Source organism: Nesoenas mayeri, assembly GCF_963082525.1.
Source record: "Nesoenas mayeri genome assembly, chromosome: Z".
NCBI classification, from domain to species: domain Eukaryota; kingdom Metazoa; phylum Chordata; class Aves; order Columbiformes; family Columbidae; genus Nesoenas; species Nesoenas mayeri.
The window spans coordinates 4,671,983-4,694,963 of record NC_137542.1 but is presented as its reverse complement, the minus strand read 5'-3'; the positions used below and the strand labels follow the sequence as shown (position 1 = coordinate 4,694,963).

Here is a 22,981-nt window from a genome sequence, read left to right as displayed (position 1 = left end):
GAAGACTGCAATGTATATTGATTAGCCACAATTTCCACCTTCCAAATTAGCTTCCATAATAGATAACAGACTATTTTAAATCACAGACTTAGAAGTTACTCAACGTGACAACATTTCTTTCCAATTTCTCAATTGTTTTCCAGAATGCTATTATTCCCTTTGAGGTTTGACTTTTCAGAGTGTCAAAAATTACAACACTGTGGTCCTTTGCCACCTATCCTCTCTTGCCCTGATAGTGGGTGTTGTTATTGCTCCATTAGAACTGATACCAGATAACGTTATATGACATTTTATTGTAAGAGTGGAATGCAATCAGTAAATTTTAAAACTTATAGTGAAAAAAGGAGAAAGATTGCACCCTCCCCATATGCATATGAAGAGATGTAAAGTATCTCAGACATGCAAAGTTCCCAAAAGACCTTTCATTCATCCTCTTGTGTTTTATTTATGATGTGTATTTTAAATGCAAAATTATCTTAGAATTACAGCAAAACCCATTTTGGTCATATGGATAGAGTCAGACTGTCTTATCAACACAAAGTTAAGTACAGCTGGACACGGAATAAAGAAAATAAAGGGAACCATGTTAAAAGTCTCTGATAATAACCCCAAATAACTCTGAAATTCTCATAAAACAGAGATTTAATTTCTAATATCAAAAGATTTTCTAGGACTATGAATTATTGCTGCGAACCTTGGAAAACAAGACTTCTAAGCTTCTCTGAAATAAAAACAACCCCTCTGATGTTTTTTGGAACACAAAGTGAATCCTACTGTTGTCTTGCAATTTATATCAATATGTACTTGGAGGGAGTGAAAAGAATAAATGGTTTGATGGCAGATGCTGTGAAAAATGATCAGCCACTGATAACTAAACCGGCAGCTGTTTCAAAGCAGGTCTGAGGTTTATTTTGAGGAAATCAGTCCTCCCAGTGGAGATAGATCTAGGGACAAGACACAGGCAAGATCAAGGAGCAAAATGAATGTATTATTCATTTGTTAGTCACTAGGTACCTCTCTACTGATGATCAGGCTATCACTCACTCGGATTTCACTCACTTTCTCCTAATGTGCGATCCATTGTTGTGATGTCTACAAGCTTTAGTTCAGGGTGTCTCCATTCACTGTACATGTATTAGCATGCAACACATATTTACATAGGGAAGAAAAGAGTGGTATTTCCAGAGATCATGTTGAGGTGGGTGAAGAACTTTCACAGGCTCAATGACAGACGCTCAAAACAATACAGTTTTCTTCTGTGGTGGGTTTGTGTGCCACTCTCAACTATGTGACTGCTACACTCTGAGGCCCTTATTGAGTTTGGAGGCATCCATGCTTTTCCAATTCAGTTGGTCACTGAGTTTTATAGTCTTAACACCACCATATAAGTTAGCTAGTGGGCCGACAAACCACCTCCTAAAAATCTTCTACTTTTGTTCTTTGGTTCTGTGAAACAACATCAGCTGCCTGGTACTTATTCAAAGAAGCAAGCCTGAGCTACTCCTCCAATGTGCTACTGAGGTTTCTAAAAGTTCAGGATGCTCAGCATTATGTAGGAAAACACAAAACTGAATCCACAGTATTTGTATATCTGCTATACAGTGGCAGTGTTTGAGTTAAGAGTAACTGAAGTATTAATAAGACAAACCGAGGAACATCCTGAAATGAAGCCAATAAAATAAATTCAGATGAAGAAATATACAGTGAGGTTCTGTTCCTATATTTATAAATACAGTGTTACGGCCTTGTAGTATTTCTGATGTTGCCAAAAGGAGATTGTTAACCATCTGCAGTAAGGCCTTTAAAAAACATTCTGATAGTCTTCTTCTTTTCTTAGCTTGTTATATTTCTTATTACCTCTCAAAAAGAGATGATCCATTAAAATAGGTCCAAACATTTTTACTTTTGCCTTAGAAATAACAGATATGTGGTTTTTAATAGAGGTGTTTTCTTTTTACCATCTCTATACAGAATTAAGTTCTAATTGCAAAAGTATTTTTCTGCTTAATTATACAACAAAGGAAGGCTGAGTTGAAATAAGATTAATATATCTTGTGGTTAATTAAACATGAAGATTCTAAGGAGATCATTCCAACAACAAAAGCAATTAAGACTTGGTTGTGTACAGGACATAATTAGGCAGGAAGTTCTTGTAATCCCAAGGACTAACTTTTCTAAAGTATTAATTATTTTAAAATAATCTATTATCTGACATATTTTAAAGAAAACTATTAAACGTGAGCACAAGCACTGTCAACTCAGATATCACCTCAGCTCAATCCTGGTGTCAAACATGAATTATAGAATAAAATATGGCCATGTTCTGAGAAAGTTTGCCTCTATTTCTATCTTTATGCCTGTCAAGTAAGTCTCAGCTCCTGTGAGGAGATGTACACAGAGATACAGCCCAGAATCAGTGAGAAAATTCCAATGAGAGCCTGCTCTGACACTCTATATTACAAGTCTCAAGGTGCTCTTGAACAAGACCCAGATAATTGAAGAAATTGCAGTATTTTTTTGCCTACTGTGATTTCTCTTTCATATTCTCCTTCTCTCTCACCTTTTCTGCTAAGATTTTTCTCTTGTGTCATATTTTCTGGCAGGGAAACTGCTCTTGCATTACTTGAAGATCAAGCAGGATGAATGTTATTAAGCTGAGTGGAAAGAGGGTCTTGCACAAGACATTGCTATATAGACACACCTGAGTTAACATGGAAACTAAAAACAAAACAAAAAAAAGTCAAGATATTAAGTATGCTGCTGAGACAAACACTAAACTATGATTGGGATGTTACTGGGAAAAAACACATGATGAAACCAACGAATAGCCTAAGATTCAGAACAGCAAGAAAAATGTGCATATCTACTTTATGTGATGCTTTAACATGCTGAGATAGGACTGTTTCCTTTTTCTGCTTACTGCTGGGTAAATGTCAGCCTGGTTTAGCATGTTGCTGCCTCCTCTGAAGAAAGCTGCAAGGCAGTTTGTTGCTGTATAATTTAGATTAATTTGAGGTTTCTTTGCCACGACTGCTTTGTGTTTGTGTCACAATTTCATTATTTACTTAACAAAAAAGATACAATTTCTGTTCACCGTTTGACAAGCTGGGAACAGATCTGTTTCTGTCAATTTTATGTAGGGAACAGAATAAGAAAATGAAGAGTAGATTTCGAACAAATGTGTTCTGAAGTCAACTAGCGTCTTGTAATACAGCTTCACATCATTCTTAAAGTGGTGTAAAGACTAAAATGATAGGGAAGAAAACTGAGAAACCTATTGAGTGAAGAGGAGGTTTTCAAGACCTTTGTATATTTTACTCATAAGATCTTGACAGATAAATGAAGAAAATATAAGTATCTTGCTTAGTCAAGAAGTACCACTTGGGAACAAATGTGCAGGGCTAATAAAACAGCACAGTCAGTTAATAATGCACTGAGCTATCAGAAAATAGAATTAGACTCAGTTCCACTCCATTCTTTCGCTTTCATCCTTCACTGGCTTTTGCCTCATCTGTTTTTACATCAGGTATTATTTTGCCGCTTAAAGATACTTGACCCTACAAGGTCACTTCGTATCTCTCCCTCATCTGTATGTTCTTTATCACTGTTTTGTCTTGTCAGGACTGAAAGTATTGTGGGGCAAAAACTGTGTCTAATTGTGCTTGAGACTAAGACTAATTCAGATGTAACTACAGAAACAACACACAGTTTTATTATGAAAAAGTGGATGCTATTTTGAAACCCTGCCATGGAAGAAGAACGTGTAAATAAACACATTTGCATCCTTTTGTTCTATATTCTTACCTAGCCAATTTTGTAGCCATTTTGTAGCCTATTTTAAGAAAGGGCAAGAAAAATACAATTTTGTTTCACTAATAGAGACAGAACATTATTTCAAATAAGTGGGAAGGATAGCTAGGTAAAACAATCAATAATTGAAAACAACGAAAAACTAATATATTTCCACTAAAATTTAATGCATGCCATTTTCAGAAGGTGATGCTATTGGCATCAAGTAAAGGCAAAATTTACACTGTAAATATACAGTAATAAAAAGTACTTTAGACTCAGATCCTATGTACGTCAAAATTCAGAATAACCAGAGAATTTTTGCTTAGACTCCCAGATTCTTTGAAGCAAGATCAAAAACTGTTATTGTAATAGGAAATGGGTCATTATTCAATTTAACTTTCATCTGCAGGGGAGTTATACACAGAGAAAAACTACAAGGCAGTAAAGGAACTGACAGTACCCTCTTGCAATGCTTTAGAGCCAGACATGATTCAACTGTTTACAGAAATTTCTCCAGCAATTTTTGTTAGTTGTGATGATTTTTTTGTGTTTCAGAGATAAGATCTGGAACACCGAGTTAACCCCTCCTTTCTTACTGAAGACTTAACAGAGAGAGTAGGGAACATAATTCACGGATTTTGTGCAATTAAATGTTTTTGTCCTATAAAATCTTAACCATAACTAATTTACATTTCAGATGGATTCTTGGTACTTTTTAATGAAGATGTTGTCATACAAAGTTTATCCCAGGAAATAATCATGCTGTAGCTATTTATTGCCTATTTCTTGGATACCTTGCTTCTGTATTCTGCCTCTCTTTCTAACAATCTCCTTATACTTGGCCAGAGTAAAATCAATTATTCTACCAAGGCTCTAGATAATGCTACCTAAATGATAAAATGCAGCCTAAATACAGCATTGAAAAGGCAAAATAAACCAAGATTTCATGCTGCCTTATTTAATTTCAAAGCTTAAATTCAATTACCACTGTAAACATTTCCATAAAATGAATTGAAGAAGAAAGCTTTGCAAAGTCAAAAGCAATTTAGGAAGGGCAATGCTGAAATGCACAATTTAGTAGCATTATTAATGTGAATAATGCATTTAACTTGAAAAGATTTGGGGAAAAGCTGGGTTAGAGCCTGACCTCTGGAATGGCTATCAAATATTCACTGGCAGGTAACTGCAACTAGGAAATCAAAGCATACTTCTAAATACCATTCGTCTAAGCTGCGTGTTTCTTAGTAGTGTTAAAAAAGTATTGGCAACATACGGAGATATCAGAGTTGAAAAACAAAATCAAAGAAAAAAATCTTGCTGCAAATGTCTTGGTTTTGGCTAAGATGAAACCAGTAATAGAGAACATCTGTGATCTGCTTTTAGCCCTGGCCCAGCCTAAAGCAGAGACAGTGAGCTACACACTGTCCTTAAAGCAAACAGTGATCATCTAGTTGCAAACTTAAGTGTGTGGTTTATGGGCAAGTGAAGAAGCCAATAAAGTGACCTGTTTGGCATTCTAGCTTAGGCAGTGAAAAATACGTAAATTCAACAGTGTGCAGTTTTGAAGTGGGTATCTCTATTTACCTCCTTTTGTGTTTTACTAGATCCCTCCAAACTACTTGTCTATTACTACTGCAATCTACTACTGGCTGCTTTTTATAGGGAAATTTACGTGTAGTGAGTTTCTGGCAAAGTATGGGAAAGTAAAGGTCCATATTAATAATATAATCACAACACTCCTTGTTAATTTGCTGCATCCTGTGAACTATTGGGCTGTGCTCTGTGAAGCTCGTCCTCTGAGGTACACATAAGACCAAGGAGATGCCAAAGCTGAGCGTTCAAGTCCTTCAAGCAGAAAATTACAGCTGCCCTGCCAATAACCACAAGAAAAGAAAAAGATGGCTTTGATTTGAAAGGATAAAATGACCAATATTGACTCTAAATATCTTTCAGTATCCCAATATTCCTTTCTGCATGATGTGCTTTTTATTGGGGTGACTATTGATCTCTGTACAACTTGCCTTTTGCCATCTGAGATCTGAGAACTCCCTTTTCTGCTTGTGAGAAATTATAATTAAAAAACAGCACCAGTTTTGTGTCTGAACAATGAGAGAGAGCCTTTGTTGCTGTACATGTAAAAGACATTGATTCCTTTTCTGATCTGTTGGTGATGGTTGGGTTTTATTGAAGTTGCAGAGAAAAATATGTGCCCTTTGTTGATAATGTGCTATAATTAAGCTTACAATTGCCATAGAATACTGTATCTTTCAAAGACCAGTCATATAACACAGCTTAGCAGTCCAAGACTCTAGAAGTCATGTAATTTCCTCATTACGTTAATTACTAGAGTGGTTTTAAACTGACATTATATCCTAGTCCAATTTTGAGTCTTTCAAGTACTTATTTAATCAAGCTGTTGTTGAGCATTTTATTTTTTTTCCAGAGTGTGTGTATGTGTGTGTTAAAATAAAATATTGAAGCTGTTGGTCAGAAAAAAAAATGCTTATTTGGCTACTTTAACCTGTACTGGTATTAATCCTTGCTTTGTTAACAACTAAATTCAAAAGATAACTGAACAATCCACACAATTTTCTCCTTATGAGTTGTTTTCAGCATTTAGGAAATGCTACAATATAGTGATTTCCTATCTAGTAAGCCTCTGTTGAATTAATTACAAATAAACAAGTACATGAACACCAATGTTAAAATAAGCTGAGGTAACCAGTATGAGATGAAATATAATGTTGTCTTCCCATATTAAAAAAAAGGATGAATTCATTTCACGTAACTTTCATCATTTAAAAAATCATCTTCTGGTTTAAGCTAATTGCCTGTCTCTCTCTGTGGCTAACAGAGTAAAGACACATCTCCAGGGGGATTCATAACGGGAAACTTAAGACACTTAGGGTAGAATGAATTATGACAGTGTTGTCTTCTTTCCCTTGACTATAGAAGTAGTCTATGCAACTAATTGGAAGCAGATATTTTAAAATATCTGTAAATTGCATATTTAAATTTTATATATAGAAATCATAAAATTAAAAATTTTTGTAGTTTAGTCCCTTTGCATATAGCCAATAGCTTGGTGAAATGCAAAACAAGGTCTGCGCTTTCTCCCTAGGCTCACATTAGCTGTGCTTTGCATGAGGCTGCTAGAGCTGAAATAACACTAGGCATGGCTACCCTCTGTCTTCTCTTAATCCTGACTTTTGTTACCATTTAGACAATTTGAGATGACTTGTGTAAATATTAGAGAAAAATAACACAAATTCTACTTTCTATAAGAGAAGTCTAGAAGAAAAACTGAATATAAACTGTGTCTGGTTCAGCCTTTGAATAGCAACGCTTTCATTTGATCACTTAGAAGCTTAAACACCATAAAAATGCTAGAAAATGAATATAAGTCGATTCTACAATGGCATGAAGCTTTGTAGACAGAGATGTCTCTGCATATATATATGTAATAACAAAAAGTGGATAATTCTTCAGAATACAGGTTTGTCTTTGTTTTCAGACAAGAGACTTTGTGATGTAAAAAAGATAGTCTTGTATTGAACTGAGATAATAAGTCAATTGCAGCACTGAGACAATTATTTTCTAGAAGGGTTGATGAAAAATCTCAGTAATATTGTCTAATACTGGAGATGAGAACAGCAGGAAAATACCCAACTCAAATATATTATGCTACTGGCAATCATCACATTTTAAAAATGCTTTGCCAGTCTTCAAACAATACGCTGTCTTTATCAGCAACTTTTTTTTCCCTAATAGTTCTTGTCTGACTCCATCACATACAACCAACAAGAGAGGCATTAGAGTAAGACATTACTTGTCATTACTACTTAGGAAAAAGATGATTTTTGCAAATCATATGAGCTCAATGGTAACTATATAAAGAACTGTGGATAAATTGTATCAGGTTTATCATTCATGCACATCAAGCTGAAGAACCTTTTACCAGCTTTGCAGCAACATACAAGCTAAGCAACCAGATGAAAGTAATTTTTGCAGTGAGTAAAAGAAGTTTTTAAAGTTTCAAGTACAACTAGAAATATAAAGCTATTGCAGCGCTGCTGCTGACCTGAAGTTAATATGGAAATATAAAAGGAACCTCAGCAGGCTTCCAAGATGGGCATTCTTTTCATCCACCTGTGCTCTGTAGAGATAAAGGCCTTCAAAAACCCAGCATTATCACCAGTTTTAAGATAAAATACTGCCAATACCCATATACAATAAGAAAGTTAGAACTAGGATAACATACAAAACCATTTGTGCAAAGGAGATGGTTGGGGGGAAGAAGAAAGCTCCAGCTATTAGGTGACACCAAATGAAATGAGATGTCTCAGCTCCAAGGAATATTGAAGAGGATGGTAGATCAGAGAAAGAGCATCAGAGAAATTACTTGCTGAAGCACCAGACAAAGGACAAATGGACAAAGGCATTAAAGTGCAAGGTGTTGCTCTCATTAGGCAGTGACCGAGAGTGGGAAATCAATACAATGATGGATATGTCATCTGACGATCTAGCAGAAAAAAAAGAGAAATATTTTAAAAACCCAAAACTTAACTAACCACAAACAGAGAAAAGGGACTTACAGCTGCTGTCCTGATTTCATAATTTATAAGTGCAGAAAATTAGTAGTAGAGTGGGAATGGATTTTGAGGAAAATGTTAATTCTTTTGAATTATAGTCTTGGCTAGGAAAATGAGACACAGAATGGTGAAAATCTGTTTACAAGAGCAGTCCCAAAACATCTGAAAGATCAGTAGGAATAATTTTCAATGATCTTTATAGCCTCAGTGGCCCATTCTGAACATAAGGCAGTAAGTACTTTAACTCTTCCTTTAATGTCAAAGAACTGAACAAATGGAAAGTGGGGTGACCATCTGGAATGGCAGTCCTGGACTATGTCCAGGAGGAACAGAAGCACTCCCCAAACTGGCAGAGCAGCCTGGTCTCAGTAGTTCAGAAAAGGATCCTGGGAAAAGCCTGCAAACTGGTTCAAGGGAGCAAAAGATGCTGACAAGCAGATCAAAGTAATGAGAGAAAGTGATTGCCTTGAAGGAAAGTGAAGTTTAGGCTTTTCTTTCGTTTCTCAGTAATTAACCTGAGATGATTTACCTCGCTTAGTTTATACTAAGCTTATACATAATTATGGGAAGCAAACCAATTTCACTTCCTCACCTTCCGCCTGTCTTTAATTTTACTGTTATTCAGATAATTTCACAGGGTTGCTTCCAAGAAGGAAGAGAACCCCTAAAGGAAAGCATTCAGGAGTAGAGAGAGTTGCTGGAACTGATTATTTGCTGTAGATTTGGTACCAAACCTGAACAGCTACATTGTTCTGTATCACCAAACTGCATAGATGTCAGCTGTGATGAGTATTGGACACTAAAGCGGCAGGTTACCCGAGTTAGTGGAAACTCCTGTGTTATGGATTAGGCCAGGTAACTTATGTGTCTTCTGTAGTATCACCTTTGAAGGAGTGGCAAGACTGCCCTTGATCAAGCATGTTGGGAGATTCGGACCCAGATTATGACTGAGCTGGAAAAGTATGATTTGGGTCACTTAATCTCATTGGCTTTTCTCCCACATCACAAAAAATAGTTTCTTCCACTATTAACAATGGTGTTTGGTGCGAAGGAGTGTTGTGTGAGGAACCTGGAGCTCGTAAGTGGTTAAAGTCTAGATCACAACAGATTTTCAACAATGGCAGTACCAATAAGGTGAGTATTCTTTTTATCTTGAAAATGCACAGTCTGTGTGCTGGGCAAAATAATACTTCATATTCCTGCCTGCTGGAGCTAAGTTATGGATATTGCCATCCAGAACACTTTGAAACAAAGATTACTTGTTAAATGCATAGCTGCATTGTTAAATACATAGAAGTTTCAGCATTTTCAATTCTGAGATAAAACCAAGTAAAACAACCCCAGCTCATGACAGAGAAGAATTCTCTCTAGGGTTCATCCATAACTGCTGTGAGCTGCCCATTAGTAACAAGTAACATCTATGCACATGATGGAAACACCACCTCTGAGCAACCATTATCACAGCTGGTGCTCTGAGGTATGTCACCACACAAGCTTTTAAACAGAGGAACAGCTGATATCGATGGCATTGGGGCATGGATCCCCCAAAATAACGGTAAGTCAGAACAAATCTGTTCAAGTCATCCATATAATCTACTATGACAATAATTTTAAAAGGCATTCAGTAGGTACTTACCCAATTTTATAGGATTTCTTAGATGAAGATTGTAAGAAATAAACCAAATAAGGCATGTGGAGAAAATTCAATAGGCATGGAAAGTCAACACTGTGAAATATCACACTGATAGGCCAGCTACTTTAGCAAAATCCAGAAATGTATGCCTTACTTTAAGCCTGTTTTAGGATACCATGGAATTACTGTTGGGATCTTTCCCTGTAATATGTGATTGCTGAGGGACATGGGCATACAGATAACTTGGTTTTCACACACTTCTTCTTACAAATATGTTTTGACTAAACTCTGTGAAAACAGCATGACGATAAAATTGCAGTCAGTGTGTTAAAAGGTTACAATACAATACTCTGCATTTTAAACTAAAAACAGCAAAGAGAACAACAATGAATGGGTGAATTTAAATGACAGGCATGTCTTTCTTACAGAATCATTACTTAGGCTTGAAGCATGTGGCACCATCTCTACTTGTGAACCAATCCAAAATAATCAGCCTGTAACAGGAGTTAAGGACCAGTTTAAGCACTGAAACAACAGTGATTTTGATTCCACCTATTTTTTGCTTTGTTTTGTTTCGTTTGCTTTGCTTTGGTTTGTTTTGTTTTGTTCTGGTTTAGGTTTTGTTTTTTATTTCTATTTTTTCAAACAAGAAAAGTTATACTCTCTTGGAAAAATATCAGAAGTATAATGACTTTCAGGAAAGGGTAAAATGGTCATATTCCTGTCAAGTTGCTGAACTCATATCATAGCCATATGACAAATGAAATAAAAGACTAATATTTCTTCTCAACTTTCTTTTGACCAGATTAAAAATAAAGTATGTCCAATACTTCAAGGACTTGCAGAGACTGCACAAGTGGTCAGATTCAATTTGTATCCTATGATTGATGGAAGTATAGCAAGACATAGAACAGAATGGAATGTTTTAGAATCTAAGAATTAACTCTGCAGGCCCTTGCCATCAGTAGTTAATTATAAATCCACTATCATCCACAGGAAGAATAAAATACCACAAGATATTTCTGTGAATTCTCTGCACACCCTTTGTTTCTTGGTATCACTGCTGGGACTAAATATGATACATCTGTCTCTCTTTTATGTGCAGAAATATTTTTATTTGCTTCTCTACCATAAAACTCAGCAATAAAAACTTCATCTTCTCCAGAAGTTACTAACTGCTGTTTCAACAAGCTGCTCTAAAAAACTTTCAGCAAATTGTAGGATCTTCAGTTACTCAAAAATTAAACAGACAAGGCAAATGCTCCATTTCATTACACGTGTAAACTTGGATAAAAGATAGTAATTGTGTCGCTAAGTTGTTCAGCAACTGTAGGTAAAAAAGCTAATATGTCATAATTTATATGTAAAAAGATTGCAGGTGATTAGTAGCCACGTCCAGTGCTATTGAGGCTCCCCACTGAGAACTGCGCTGTAAACTGGCAGCCGGCTCAATACACTGCTATTTTCAACAGTTCAAAAAATGTAAATGTGTCACCAACTGGACAAATAGGCTTCCATAATGTCAATTTAATGCAATCTTTCACATCAGAATACTACTGACTTGTATAAATCACTCCCAGGCTGAATACAACCCCTGTGCACAGCTTTATAATGAATTCAATCGCTGAATCTGTTTGTTAGCTCCACAGTGATGTCAGAAGGTAATTTTGAGCAGTCTCAATTAGACAAAGATAATTTCTGCAGGCCAGATTTGTTAACGTGCACAAGACTGAAGTAAATATGCTTTTCCAGGGAGCTCTGGAAGGACAAAAGGGGAAAAAAATCATGTCTCTCAACAAGAGAGGAGAAGCCAGTGAAACAAATCTGCATCTACTACTTGTGTCCATTAACAAATAACATTCATGGCTGCTGGGCACCTTGTAAGGTTTGGCTAGTGGAGGTGAAGGATTCCCTGAGCAGGGTTTTCTGCAACTTGGGTCCCAAAGACATGAAGATCTGTGTGGGGTTTCACAGCTTCGTCACCTACATGTGGCAGGTTCAGGATGGTTACACTCAGAAGCTGAGGAATATGAGTATAATCCTCAACCAATCAACCTTCCCCATACCTGAAACAAAAAGAAGGCAAACATTTGGGAAAACGTATGTGAAACTTTACCTGCAGCCATTGTGACTGGTCATTGTGGCCTGAAGTCCAGGCATTAACTTTGCCTTGCTTGTCCAGCCGGGCTTTCCTGGGCTCCCAAGTGAACATGTCCATGTTGAGTGTCCGGAAAACACTGGAGGCAGTGATTTGGTAGTCCTGTATATGTCCTGATTTCATCCCCAGGGGTTCAGAGCAACCTGAAACAGCAAAATAAGATCTCTGACACTACCTGCTTATCTCTGTAAGTGGTTTAAGCTTTCCGTTACAGAAAAGAAAACTAGCAATTCATGAAGAAAAGGCTTTAATCAAGACTATTGTTGGAGGAACTTGCAAACAAACAAAAGAAAAATAACCAATTCAAGGCACTTTATTTCAACACTACCTCAGAAGAATAAAAAGGCAGAGAATGTATTTTATCCTGGCATAAATTTATGAAGGCAAACAAACAGAAAAAATGACTTTCGGCTCTTCTTATCTCAGTTTTATTTCCCTGTCCAGCAGCTTGCTATTTTTTTCCCTATTCAGTTTGATTTTATCATGCTTTTATGACATATCACATCAAACATATGTTTGCCTACTGTGGAAACATTAATTTTTCTTAAAGCCACTAATGAAGTAAAATGTCAACAAGCACTGAGTCTTCTAGCCTTTTGAATTACTTGACACTAGCCAAGTAATTCACCCACCAACACCCACTGATGATGGAAGTCTGCAGAAAAACAATTGTGAAGGAGGATGAATAGTAGCAAATAACCACTTAGAAGAAATCAAGTGTTAAAGGCTTATTTGATTAAACCAAGTGAATGTCCCATATCACTGAGTTGTTTGAAGTGTAGCAAAAGTTAGATCTTGGGATTCTCCTTTCTCTGTTGGGTGTCCATGAAAAAAAACCAAACCAAATCAACCAACCAACCAAATTCATAAGTCAATCTAGGTTTCTCTGCCTTGGTCTTTTACACTGGGAACACAGGAGGTACTTTGGACCGAGAAGAGGGAAGTAGCAAGCTGACAAAAAGAAGAGATACCCTTTGATAACAGCACTGTAACAACAGTGCTGAAAGCCAGGGGAGGTAGATGAGCTGCTTGGTTTTAAGATTTTTTAAAAATAAGGAAAAGAGAGGCAAGTAAAATGACTAAAAGCAAAGAGCTAAGAGGTTAGGAAAGGTAGATATATGGCTGGATGGAGTAATGATGGTTGGTTGAGGAAAAGGTGAAAGATGGAGATGGGAAGATAAAAAGAGAAGTTTTCTCATTTCTTCTCTGCCCAAACTGTCAAAAGCCTGCATACATGCAGTTGTCCCCAAATTTTTGCTTCACAAATCTGGTGATCACACTTAGTTCGGTAGCTGACTTGAGAGAGTCAGATTGTAAAAAAGTATTTTAACATAGGAGTGTGATCTAACGCTCATGGTTTTTCAGGGAATGCATTGTCACCGCGAATGCACAAAACCTTAACTTTATGTGTCATAGGGAAGACACAGTTTTTCCGCCCGACACTCACACCCCACATCGCTGAGCTGGTTCCTGTCAGGTAATCATCTGCTGCGTCACCAGCTGTGTTTTTCAAAGCACACACACAAGCTGTGAAGGCTTTCCTGCTGGGACCATGACCCTGCTCAGCTGGCGTCCCTTGATAGAGCCAGAACTCTGTGCGACCACTTAAAATACTTCCTAAGTTTTTATTCTCTTTTTCACTTTATTTGAGCTAGATATCAAAGCTGGTTCTCTTTTCCTCTACGGTATATTTACCCAGATTTAAAGATCTGATTCTTTTTTAGTTTTGCTGCTATTATTAGCAAAGCCCTTGCGGTCAGATTCTACTTTCTCTTTCTCCTGTAGGTTAAGCACACAGAATTAAGTCAAATTATTAGGGATTCAAATCAGGAAGGTGAGACCAGGCCCTTTGTGGGGGGTCTAACAGCAGGAGCAAATACACGTTATCAGAGACAGACAATAATAATATGCCCTTTAGTGTAGTAACAACTGTATTTAAAATTTGAAATACTGGCATATTTCATATCCAATGAAAAATAAACCAAACCCAGAGTTAATCTTTGTAAAGAATGCAGATTTTCAGAACTGATTCTCAGTACACAAATGGAAATTGCACAGCCTTGTCCGTAGAATGAACTACCTAGTTCAACACAACAACAAACCAATTTTTCTAGGAGTAGGAAGGAGCAATTGATAGCACAAATGAAAGAGACTCATTTGTTGCTTTAGAGAAAGACTTTGCTTATTATTCAATTCTGAAGTATCACTCCAGGATCACAAGCGCTGTCAGCAGCAACGTTTCATCTGAGGAGTCTGAGGGAGGTTCCTGACACAAAAACATGGGTTGTCAAAACTGTTTTTCAGTGCTGGCCCAATCCATCAAAAAATAGTTCTGTCTTTTCTGAGTATTATTATTGATTTATGAAGCGACAGATGTGTCTGCTGGCATGCTTGTGCATGCATTCGTGCATTAATGGGATTTTACACTTGCCTTCTTTCCCCGCTGCCCCAGAGGAGGTAAGCAGTTGTTAAAGGTAACAGGAGAAAGTGAGAACAACAATGAGAATCAGAAGCGATGACCATGAGGCACATGGGTGGCAGAACAATGTCTCAGGGCCATGTCACAGGGAGCAACAGCAGACCCAGTCTCTTCCCAGCTCCTGTGGCACCCTGCTTCAGTGACAGAAGATAAGGACTGTTTATTTTGATAGGTGATCTATGAGCGCAAAGGCCAGAATCATCAAACTAGTACAAAACTTTGTGTCTGTAGACAGTCACCCCTCACAGAAGTATATTCTTAATAATGCTCATGGCTCCCTGGGGCATCCCCTCTTCACTGCACTGTATTTTCTTAAAATTTGTTTTGCAATGTTCCTGTGAAATGATTCAAACTCCCTACCCATTTTTAAAGTCAGTGAGGGCTGGTGTAGACATTCTTAGGGCTATGTTTAGTAGAGCATCTTAGGTCAACATGTTTGGGATGCTTTGGATATCACCATCTGTGATAAACGTTATCTGATAACTCTGTATGTTTAAACCTATCCAGGTATAAGTTTGTAGTTACTTTTTATTTGATCTAGCTTGATGAAACAGGAGCAGTGAAATAATAAGGATGAGTATGGATTAGTATCTGAAAATTGAAAGAGTCCACAATAAGGTTATTCTCTGTTGACTTTTCTGGGGGCACAACATTTTGCTCTTCAGTCTGCATCCTGTACCACGCCCCTCATCTACCCCTTCTCTCAAGAAAGCACAAACCTGCAAAGAAAATGTTAAACATCCAATAGAATGGAGGCAAAACCACAAACAGATCTGCATGCAAAGGTCTACATGAGTCTTATCTTGGGCCAGGATTCATGCAGTGTTGGTAAAAGCAACGTGTGTCAATTATTTGAGGACAAAGGTGATTTTGTTTTGATTAACACTGTGATATTTTTCTTTTCTGAAAATTAAGGGATTTAAAAAATTTTCTTCCTATTAATGAACATAGGATTCCTTTCCAGATTAGACAGTGCTGAAGACAAACAAGAGGAGGGGAATCTAGTACTAAATGCAAATGTTACAAAGTCCCCTTGTCTGTGAGTTTGTGTGAATGATATCTATAGGTACTGTTAGGATAAAGAAATAGTTACAGAGAACAATATGCCAAAAAGAGGAATATTACATGCCCAGAAGAAAATAAAAGTCTCAAAAGAAAGGCTAAGTTCTGGGGACTGGCATCCTTCTGCAAGACCTGATAAACTCAGAACACCAAGAATTTGCCTAATTGGTACGCAGCCACCAACGTACACAAGAATCAACGACGTGTGACATAGACCACGTGCAAGAGCAGAGCCTGATACGTGCAGATGTTTGAGTGTGTGAGTGAATTGGATGAGTAACGGACTGTGTTGTGTGGACAGTTAGTCTGCTTTTTTAAACAACAGCTTGATGCTACTGTTTGTAACAGCTTAATGAATAAAGGCATTCTAATAAGCAGCAGCTGTGATCTGTTTCTCCTCCCACACCAGTACTCTGTAACAGGAAGGGAATTTACAATACAGAGACGTGCAAAACACAAGTAAAGCAGGAAAACAAGGCCATTAAAAATAATGCCTAATTTATTGATGGCCAACTCCACAAGCATTGATCATGGTTTTAAATAAGATCTGATCATGGGTCCTGGTGCATAAAGCTATTTATGAGTCTAGAGCAGCTTGTATTTAACATTTTGCCGAAGTTTGTTCTAAGAAAGAATTAGTTTACATGACGATCTGGTGCTATGAGACAGTCTCCCTCCCTTCAGTAGTGACCCTCTTCTCTACCACCAGGACTTGTTAGAGAAGTCAGACCTCTTAAAGTGTTTTTCTGCTTAACACAGACCACCTGAAGTTAGAGTGAATTAGTGTGTTGTTATGTATAATTATACTCTTCTTTCAGAAGAAATTGTTTTCTGAGCCTTGACTGCCTGCAGTTCTAAGGAATGATGACCTTGAAACTGTGAGGAGACCACTGAAATGAATTCACTCCACTAGCTTTCACAGTTCTTTGAGCAAAACAATTCCTGGCCATTCTGGCAAGGACTTACTCTAAATTGTGGTTCCACAAATGGAAGACATAAAAAAAAAATCAAATAGACTAAAGCAGCTAGACAGAATTTTCTATTTACTCTCAAACTTATCTGTATTGGGAAAGGGCTACAGTGAGATTAATGCATTAACTTTTCATTTCTGAATCTGGTTTTGATGCCACTAGAGAACTAAGAATTATTTAACTCCAGCTGTTTTGATATATCATTCGTGAACTGGATGACTGTTGTTTGTACAGTAAGGAGGCAGCCACATAAAAATCATTTTAAATGAATTCAGTGGAGCATTCCCACTGGTAAAAGCTTGATCTCTTGAAAGAGATAGAAAATTTACATGCTTTACTGAATTTGTAAGGGAAGGAGGTTATTGCAGAGAGTGGCTAGAGGTCAGGCTTTACATTTACGAGCTATAACTTCTGCTACTACAAACCTTAAGAGGGTTTATATTGGCTCCACTTGTTCATTTACTTTTTGCTGTGAGACACAATGCCTGCTTCTGCCAGAAATCCACAGAACAAATCTAAACTGAAATCTTGACTTAAGCAGTCCGGCAAAATGTATCCTGTCGCACTTTGAGTGGCCCTCGACGGCAGCTGAAGCACCTTCATCCCCTGAGGAGGTCACACAGCACGTTGATGTGGCCACCCAGCAGCCAGGAGGAATTACCCAAGTCAGCTTGACACCTGCTGCTGCTGTGACTCTGCTGTACAGCTCTGCACAAACAGCTTCAGCTCTCAGAAATTGTTTTCTGGACTTAGTTTGGGCTGTGCTGAATGCAACTGTTGAGTTAGAAACTCTCTCTTTCATGGTCTGCTTATGTGTGACATACCAAGTCCTGAAACCTGTTGGTACTTAGGAAAACTGCTATAAATGACCTTTTCTAGGTTGCATGTAATTGGAGGCCAATGTGCACAGAAAGATTTACAATGTGTTATTAGGTTGCTAGCACATTTCCCTACTACTACTGCTGCCTTACTGCAAGCAGCTGTTGTCACATTATTTAGGTACATGTTGCTGTTTTAATAATTCACATTAAAAGAGATAAGTAACTGTCTGGATAAACTCAGCCCTGCTGACTGCGTTTCACCAAGAATGAAATGCTTATGGTTTAGACCTTGAGCACAAAAATGTGCTGCTGGGTGGCTGGTTTCTGAGATGTGGAGACTGCAGAAAACCCACCTGACAGTTCACAGCCAAGAAGTTCCATTCTCAACGTGCAGTGTCTTCTGCACACCTGGGGATACAGCCGTATGTACTGAGACTTAATGGGAGGGGTGAAGGAGTTAGCATACGGTGTGTTGTTGTCCACGTTTCCACGAAACACCTGTGATAAAACGACACACTCATAAAAACACGTCAGGAGGATTACTGGGGGTTCAGTTGATTCCCCTATCTCAAAAATATCTGCGTTGTTCTTCTGACCATCCCTGCACATTTGTCTACAAGCTTGTCACAAATAGAGGCTGTTTTTCCATTGCTAGTGCCCAAAATACAAGTTCTTAAGGAAAACATACTGCCACTGACTTGTGTCAACATGTTTTCCACCTGCACTGCATCAGGATTTCTAGCTTGTGACTCCTAGAAACCGAATATAGTAATTCAAATAAATTATGACTTCTTTTCTAATTAGTATATTATGTAGTCCCAATTCAATTTAGCCTGCAATTATTTATACTGATTGACATTTATTTTTTTCCCTCTAGTTCAAGAACCTGATCCAACACCCACTGAAGTGCACTGCAACCCTCCCATTGATCGCATGGGGAGCTGAAATAAACCCATAAGCATTCTTCTGTTCACTCCTCACTCTAGCAAGATCTGGTTGTACTTTGTTTTCTTCCCTCATTATATACCTCTTCACACAGTATTTTAATTTTCTAAACAGAGAAACTGTGTCTAATGCTGCAAAGTGCCTTAGTTCTATCTTAACTTACAGAGTAAAGGGATTTTTGCTGCTTTGTATGCACAGCTCTGTAAAAAACAAGCGGTAAGTATAAACTGTAAACACAGGCTTCCCACAGGATGATACTGTTTGTGCAGTACAGAGATTAGCATTGATGAATGAGTCTTATGCTTTTAAGGGTTAACACTAATCTGCCAATGTAATAAAACTAAATTGAAAACAGAGTAATGAGTAATTACTGGTAAACTAATTAAAATGAAAACCAGTTGAGTGTAATAAACAGGATTATTCTAGCCTTGGGAATGAGTATTTATACAACCATCAATTAAAGTATAAGAAACTCTTAGCAGACAGAAAGTGCAAATTTATGTGGGTTTTTTTTCTGTTTTGTTTTGTATTTGTTTGTTTGTTTGTTGTGTTGTTTTGTTTTGTTTTTTTCTGAGAAAAATTTTGACAAAGCAACATGCATCATACTGTCAGGCAATTATACATATCTACAGATACGTCATCATATCTACAGATAACTCATACCAAGGCAGCTAAACCATAAGATGTATTCATATACAGACAACTTCATCTTACCACATCTTCATTTGTGCCTTTGACTTTGTACATTGTCCATGACTTCCCATCATTGCTGTATGCAACTTTGTAAGATTTTACATATTCCGGACTTCCAATCCTCTTGGCACCTTGAGTTATAACTCCAGTGACTCGCATCTTCTTCTGCAGGTTTATCTGAAATAACAGTACAATATTACCGATACCCTTCTGAAGGACACGATTCTGATTCCAGATTCCTCTGATTACTTTTTTTTTTTAATGGCAACAAGGAAATAATGTAGCTTTAGCATTTAAACTACTGTCCTTACACTTGCATTAATTCATTTTGTCTTTGATTCATTTCATACACATATGCACACAAATAAATGAAAAACTTGTACTAAAAGGTTGTGCTATACTTATGTCTTCATGTGTATGTGTACACACAAATTCACATATATCGTTGATATATTGGATATTACTGGGATATAGCATATTACTGGTATATAGGATTACTGCTATATATTTTATTCTTAAAACAGAAATGCAACAGTATGATAGTTTACCAAAGGCTGAATCTTCTGTTCTATTAAAAGTCAATTTGTAATCCCATACAAAGAACCTGTTACTTCAGGTTAGGTTTATTTGTGGAAGTAAAAATAGATGGATGTTCTGTAAAGCAAACAAATATATGTTTGTTTGATTTTCACTGAAAATTCATCTACCTGAAGTTCATGGTTGAAATGCTAATCCCAAAACAGTCAATAACAAAATGTGTATGTCTATCAATGGACATGAACATTCCCTGTGTACTTGTCTGAGGTGATCCTCAGTACAAATCCTGAAGTACATCCTGAAGTACAAATGATGTATGGAGAATTCAACACTATTCAGTCAACCTTAATTCTGCCTTCTTTATCCATCTATCATGTGGGAAAAATAATTACATTCTCACAAAATTCAGAATGTGATATTCAAATAGGACTGTGCTTGCATCGTGAGCTTGGTGCCTGCAACGAAAAAACCATGAAGCGACCCGTGACAATTGCACTCACACGCTCTTGCTGGTAGGCAGCTGAAGTCTGTAACTTTCGCACCAAATGAAGCTTAACAAAGAACTGTCATACTATGGGAATTGCATGAAGGCATAGGCAGATGTGTGATAAAAGGAGATGAATGGGAATACTAGAGAGTAAACAACCAGGACAATGTCAATAATACATTAAACTACATTAGCACTTGCTTCCTCCAGATGAATCTTATCTCTGCTCCCCAGTTATTGGACCTGCACTCCCTACTGTTTGGGATAGAAGCCCCGTAGAGGAATATGGGGAGTCAGAGACAGATCAGATATCTGCTGTCCAAATACTTTAATATCTTTGTTCTTTACAGTGTGGTCTCAAGATTTTCTCACACTCGGTAACATAACCTAGCCTCTACTAAGGATGTATGAAGATCAGTGTTTCAATATCTACTGTGTACACAATGGGAAAGTGGAGGAGGACGGAATTTTATTGCTGTTCTTTTGAGGGCGTCTAGCTATCTCTCTGCTACTTATCTGAAATAGTTGGGCTTCTGATATTTTTCTTCTTGAGGTGAAATAAATTTCAGTGTAGTTTTACCGTGGTTCTCTGTATAAGTAATTAAGAGGCACTCACACACCTTTAGAATAACAGAGGGTTTTTAGAGGTTTAGACCCATTGAGAGAGGAGAAAGTTGCCTATAAAATATCAGATTTTTTACAGGCTCTTTCTCACATATATCAGGAAAACTCAGGAGAATTCACAATTGCCACGAGGAGAATGGACCCTCACAACAGGAATTTAGACAGGTAAAAAATAGAAGAGATTCAAGTCTTTTTACATTCTTCATAAACCTTCATTTGCTCCATTCCAGGTTAGAGGGCAGCTCCAGACACTATTATCAGCCCACTCACTACTTTTGAAAATGTAGTTAACATAAAATAGTGACCAGTCAAACATAAAGTTTCTGGAAGTCTCTTATGGAGATTTCGCTGGAATGTCAGAATATTAATAAACATGCAAAACTATTTTTCCTGTATTTACCAAGTTGTTACTAAGTAAGTGAAAGTCATCTCCAAAAACAAATCAGCACAGTCAGACAGAAACCAATCATTGATTATTTGTCTTTTACATATTCCAAGTATCTTCATGTTTCACTGCTTGGGAAAAGGAATATATAATCCAATACAAAATGCATTTTCTTTGATCCAGTTATGCATGTACCTAATATTCTTCCAGCTTCATTCGTGGTTTTTATTTTTTCTGGATAGTAATCTAAGGCAGCTTTTTTGGATGAGAATTTGTGTGTATTTTTTTTCCCCCTGTTTACTCAGAAAGAGTAGTTTCTAATGAAACCATAGCTTTAACCACAGGATATTACACTCCCACACTGGCTTCTCTCCATGCTCCAGCCTCCATTTCTAATGCACAACAAATCAACCACTGCACTTTGAGAAGCAAAACAACATCAAAAAATCCACCCAAAACTAATCTGCCAAAGAGTTTAACACAGTGGTAGAAAAATAAAACTTTCAAAAAAGTCCTAGTGAATGAAGGGAAGATTTGGTCAGAAAATAATAAAAATGAAGTAAAAATAATTAATTTTTTAAATACTCATTTATTATCAATAGTGGTTAACATGTCTTCCATGAGTTTCAGGAAGTAAAAAGCCTGCCTTTACTCTCCTATACATCAGACTGCACTATAGCCTTATCTGGGTATCTGTATGTATAAACAATACAATTTAATTTGCTTCTCTGTTTTAACAGACACAATTTTTTCTTTTAGAGGCTTTCTTGATCACTATCCATACTCTGAGTCACAAACTGAGCTTTGGCTGTAAGCAATATTGAGCTTGATATAACACAGGAAATAAAAAAACCCAGATACTGTGTTTTGCAATTAGGTCTACATATTCTGTCAATGTTTGCAGGAAAATCACAATAAAAGGGAAAAAAACAGCTTTCAAATCTCTGCAGCTTTCTTACACACAAAATTCTCATGGCGCTAACATCATGCCTGTGGTAGCTCCCTTCAATGCATATGGATACACCAGGAATTAATTCATCCTTCTTGTCTGGGTTCTCTTTCGTATTTTATTTTTTTTTCAAGTCAAAGCTTAGCAAAACTCAAAATATTACAACTGTGCAGTGGCTATAATGAAGCAGGTGCTAACATCTTTCTTACTTAATGTACTTCGGTAGGAAGCAAAGTTCCCAATGTGAAATGTGAACTATCTCTTTCAGCACTAAAAGCATCTTCAAAGGTATTTTCCTGTGGCAATTGTGAAGAAAAACAGCTTTTGTGGATTCTGATCCAGGACAGAATGTTATATATGCTAATTACATGGGTGACTGTGTTTTAAAACAAAACAATAAAAAAGAGGTGAAAGTCACCAGGATAAGAACAGGAATCTAACACTTCTTTTTTTAAAAGGTAATAGCATATTTGGTTATAAAGAACCCCTTACCACTTCCTTGATTAATGGGAAAAAATCAAGGATGATAGAAGACCAACAGAATACTGAGGGATTTACCCCTGTAATTTAATTACTAATGCACAGTAAAGACCTTGTAAGAAGAAGATACTTGTATAGAAATTTGAGGAAACTATTTAAAGCTAGGAAAAAAACCTCACAAAACTGATCAGTTCTACCAGCCCTACTTAAGTTTAAGGTTATTTTGAGAGCAGCAGGTTCAGACTTGACACAGACCCTGTCCATAGAGCTGCATTCAGCCATAGCTTTGAGAAGACTTCTGGGTCCAGCAACTTCCACAGGACCTAATTCCCCGAACACACATGAGGGATTTGGCTGCAAAGTTCACAGGCAG

At 37.1% G+C, this 22,981-nt stretch overlaps 1 protein-coding gene across 1 annotated transcript in view; it reads right to left on the bottom strand.

Annotated features, from left to right (window-relative positions):
• The window catches only part of EDIL3 (EGF like repeats and discoidin domains 3), a gene marked incomplete at both ends in the record, with an annotated part of 256,953 nt that overhangs the window by 31,715 nt on the left and 202,257 nt on the right, over positions 1-22,981 (bottom strand). Inside the window, 3 exons of the mRNA XM_080362067.1 lie at positions 12,134-12,318; positions 17,862-18,006; positions 19,168-19,323. Of these exons, the coding sequence (XP_080218193.1) occupies positions 12,134-12,318; positions 17,862-18,006; positions 19,168-19,323 (486 nt within the window). The remainder of the gene's footprint in view (positions 1-12,133; positions 12,319-17,861; positions 18,007-19,167; positions 19,324-22,981) is intronic.